The 1,321-nt window shown below is 58.3% G+C and overlaps 1 protein-coding gene across 1 annotated transcript; it reads left to right on the top strand.

Moving 5' to 3' along the window:
• Window positions 1-8: 8 nt before the first annotated feature.
• LOC119585476 lies at window positions 9-1,321 on the top strand (the record flags this gene model as incomplete). The annotated part of the gene is given in 1 exon segment (XM_037934121.1): window positions 9-1,321. A coding segment is annotated over 1 exon segment (1,285 nt), but the record flags the coding sequence as incomplete, so codon positions are not given.

Here is a 1,321-nt window from a genome sequence, read left to right as displayed (position 1 = left end):
TTTCTTAACAAAGTTTACGACTGGGAGGCCAACGAGATGGTCCTTGGCGCGTACTCGAACTCCGTGCGAGCCACGCTGCCCGACACCTCCGTCCGCCTCTACACCTGGATGTCCGTCTGCCTCGGCCTCGACTTTGCGACCAACACCTTCGCCGGCGTCATCGATAGGGTGGCCACCTTCGGAAACCTGACGGAGGCCGAGAACGGGAAGAAACGCCATGTCCCTGGCGGAGGCACGCTCGTCATCGCCCAAGAGCAGGACAAGGAAGGAGGCCTGTTCTCCATCGGCCAGATGTTCTCGGGGGATATGGCCCAGATGAGGATGTTCTCCAGGGTGCTCAGCGAGGAGGAGATGCTGAGTTACGTGAACTGCGACGAGACTCCCGAGGGCGACGTCCTCTTGACTTCCTTCGAGAATCTAGACGAGTGGGACATTCTGGGCGATGTGGAGGTGAAATTGGTGCCGGATGAAGTCTTGTGCGAGAAGAAAAAAAGGGAATTCATTGTACTTCCGGAACAGAGGACATTCTCCGAAGCCCAAAAGATGTGCGAGAAGCTGAGTCTGCCTATGGCCCTTCCGGAGAGCGAAGAGGAGAACAATGACCTGTTCAAGCTAGCTGTCAACGTGGAGTCGCTGTGCCTGTCCTCTTACAGCACCAACGTCTGGATCGGAGCTCAGGGAAACCTGGAAGCCGACCAGTGGCAGAACCTGAAGGATGGGGCAAAGCTGATATACGACAACCTTGACAAGCGTTACACTTACATCACAGAGGCAAGTCGCTGCATCTCTCAGGGCGGCTCCTTCTACCCGGGGATCTGGTACTCCACTTTCTGCTCAAGGTTCAAGCCGTGCACAGCCTGCGAGAACGCCCCGAAGAGCTCCATCAGAATCAGAGGTCTCTGCAGGGATTCCCGCCTCGACAGGGAAATACACGTCCAGGGCCTGAAGAACCAAAAGCCGATGTTCCAGGGGACGTTCTACGCTAACGTCTTCTGGGACAACTCCACCTGGGTGATGACGAGCCGCAGGTATCCCGACATCAGGGCGCACATGAAAATCGCCTTCATCGATGACTATCCCGTGGGCCTGCAGCGGTGGGAGGTGGACGGCGACGTCTGCCCAGACACCGAGATGAACCTCATGATGACGGTGTGCGGCGCCGGGAGCTTCACCTGCAACGACGGCACCTGCGTCAAGATCAGCCAGCGCTGCGACCTACAGGTGAACTGCGACGACAAGAGCGACGAGCACGAGTGCGACCGCGTGTACCTCGGCCTCGACTACGCGAAGCACATCCCTCCGCCGCCGCCCAAGGACCAGG

This window comes from Penaeus monodon, chromosome 19 (assembly GCF_015228065.2).
Source record: "Penaeus monodon isolate SGIC_2016 chromosome 19, NSTDA_Pmon_1, whole genome shotgun sequence".
Lineage (NCBI taxonomy): Eukaryota > Metazoa > Arthropoda > Malacostraca > Decapoda > Penaeidae > Penaeus > Penaeus monodon.
The sequence above is the reverse complement of the archived record's forward strand: the minus strand, read 5'-3'. Positions and strand labels throughout refer to the sequence as shown.